The 2783-nt window shown below is 27.8% G+C and overlaps 1 protein-coding gene across 1 annotated transcript; it reads left to right on the top strand.

The window, feature by feature from the left end:
• Positions 1-351: 351 nt before the first annotated feature.
• EIN_453590 (hypothetical protein) lies at positions 352-1511 on the top strand (the record flags this gene model as incomplete). The annotated part of the gene is made up of 2 exons (XM_004256422.1): positions 352-432; positions 465-1511. 2 exons carry the CDS (start codon positions 352-354, stop codon positions 1509-1511), a joined length of 1128 nt encoding a protein of 375 aa, XP_004256470.1.
• Positions 1512-2783: the final 1272 nt, after the last annotated feature.

The raw sequence follows: 2783 nt of genomic DNA, 5'->3' as shown, positions 1-2783 counted from the left end.
TAAAATGATTGGCTAAATGACTTTAACTTCATTTATTTATATGGTTGTGTTATTGGAAAATAGTTTAAATAATAGTAATATTTATTATACATCCCAAAAATGCTTTTTTTCAAAGGAAAATATATAAATAAGGTTTCCAGACTGATTTTAATCTATTTTAAATTATTATGTTATTAAACATCATTTACTTAATGGATATACGTGTGCTATTGTAAAATATTCATCAAAAAAATGATTATTAATATATTTTACCAACAAATTAAATAAAAACTCATATTTATTTAATCTAAAAAAATAATAATCATTTCTTCATGAAATTATTTAAACCCACTGATAATCATCAAAATCAAAATGTCCAAACTTGACAGTTATCACATCATGATAACTTCAAAATACTTTGCAACTATCAAAGACTTCATCAATATTGAGTTTGTATGTAAGAAGTTTAATGGTAATATTAGAAGTTTCACTTCAACCCAATTCCATTAACCAAATTAACAATTAAATACTTTCCCAACATCGAGACACTTCACATATGGAAGAAATACAGTGAAAATTTTGGAAATGGATTTGTTGTCAGTGTGAAGAACGGTAATCATGAATATTATGAAGACGTAAACAAAAGAAAAAGTGTTATGGGAAAGAAAGCGTTTTACGAAATTATAGTGTGGTTTGATGTTGATTATGAAACTGTTGACAGAAACAGTAGTCGAAACATCAAATTTAAAAATGTGATTTATACTATTAACGATAGTATGAAATATGGTAATATAATACCACAATGCATTGGATCGTTACAAAAAAGTTTTTACAGTGGATGTGTAAATCTTAGAAGCATGATTTTACCACCAATTATAAAATCGATTAGTGCTTATTGTTTTAGTGGGTGTTGTAATTTGAGCAGTGTGACAATACCAACAAGTGTAACAACAATTGGTAATCATTGTTTTTCCAATTGTAATAATTTAAAAAATATTGATATTCCATTTGGTGTCACATCAATTGGGGATTGTTGTTTAGATTGCTGTCGCAGTCTGAGTTATGTTGATATACCACCAAGTGTCACATATATTGGGGATAATTGTTTCAGAGAATGTATAAGTCTAAGTAATGTGATTATACCATCAACTATTATTTCATTTGGTGATGGTTGTTTTAAATGTTGCAGTAGTTTAAATAGTATATTAATACCATCAAGTATAAAATCTATTGTTAAATATTGTTTTGATAAATGTAGCAGTCTGAGTAATATTGATATACCATTGGGTGTCACATCAATTGGGAATTGTTGTTTCGACGGTTGTTGCAGTCTTATAAATACGACAATACCATCAAGTGTGATAAAACTTGGCGATGGTTGTTTTAAATACTGTAGCAGTCTTAGCAGTGTAACAATACCATCAAGTATTAAATCTATTGGGGGTGATTGTTTCAATGGTTGTAGCAGTCTGAGTAATGTAGATATACCATCAAGTGTCATAACAATTGGGGATAATTGTTTTTATAAATGAATAAATCTTAGCAATGTGACAATACCATCAAGTGTGATAAAACTTGGTTTTTGTTGTTTTGTCGAATGTAATAGTTTGAGCAGTGTAACAATACCATCAAGTATCACATCAATTGGCGATGGTTGTTTTCCACTACACACTCTTATTATTCAACAAAAATAACCAAAAAATCGACAACTTTATTTTTGGTTACTTAAAAATAACATTTTCATATTCTATTTATATTTATTATTGTAAACACATTTATGAACTATATCAGGGTCGCCGTTTTGATACTTTTTGGCGCGTTTAGGTTTGGATTAATTGGCAATTTAATAATTTCTGTGGATTAAAATATTAAATAATACATAATAATAAAATTGCCTATTAAATCAGTTTTGATTGAGAAAAAAATAAAATTACACATTTTTGGGATTTATTTATAAACTTTTCCCAAAAACCATTTTATAAAAAATATATAAAGTTCCCATTATTACAATTTGAAAAATAAAAACACAATTAAAGAAAAATTACCTTTTCATAATAAACACGCACAATCAAACATTTATTTCAAAAAATAAAATAAATGGGAATATTTAAAAATAAACGGCGAAACGATAAAAATGGTAAACAAAAAACAACAACTTTTCATAATCAATTCAGCTAATTTATCAAATTGGGGCGTAAGTGTTGTATTTGCTATGATCATCATTGCCCTCAATATATCATCTGACAGTTGGCTTCTGAAATTGGTTTTTATTAAAAAAAGTGCGGAAAATCCTTGTTCACATGAATATGAAGTCATAAACAATGACAAAGATCTTGCTGCTAACATGGAGAGTCTTGGATAATTAACAATAAATGTTTGTTTGATGTATTCATCGTTGAATATTTCATTCATTGACATTCTAATGGTGTAATAACAATCGGGATGTGTCATTGGATTATAAATATGTTGTTTTAATCGTTCGGTAGAACTAATTTATTCATTTTCAACTGGTTGCTTTTCCACAACACGTTCGGTTTGCGGTCTGACAACGTTCTTTTTAATAAACATTTTATCACAAAAAAAGTTCAACTTCGTTTTTTATTTAGTAATTGTGTTCGTTGACAAAAAGTTGAGTAATGCACGTCATATTAAGGAAGTCGTCCATGAACGAAAGTTGATCTATTTCTATAAACCTTGAAGCCAACTGTTCTTTCATAGTTATAATAACTGCAAGATGTATAGTAATAGTAACTTCTATTTTGTTTTTTGTAACAAATGCGTTTGCAGTTGGAAGTAACGAATCT

Source organism: Entamoeba invadens, assembly GCF_000330505.1.
Source record: "Entamoeba invadens IP1 unplaced genomic scaffold scaff_1105074726215, whole genome shotgun sequence".
Taxonomy (NCBI): Eukaryota; Evosea; order Mastigamoebida; family Endamoebidae; genus Entamoeba; species Entamoeba invadens.
Note: the sequence above shows the minus strand (reverse complement) of the source record. Positions and strands in the feature narration are given on the sequence as shown.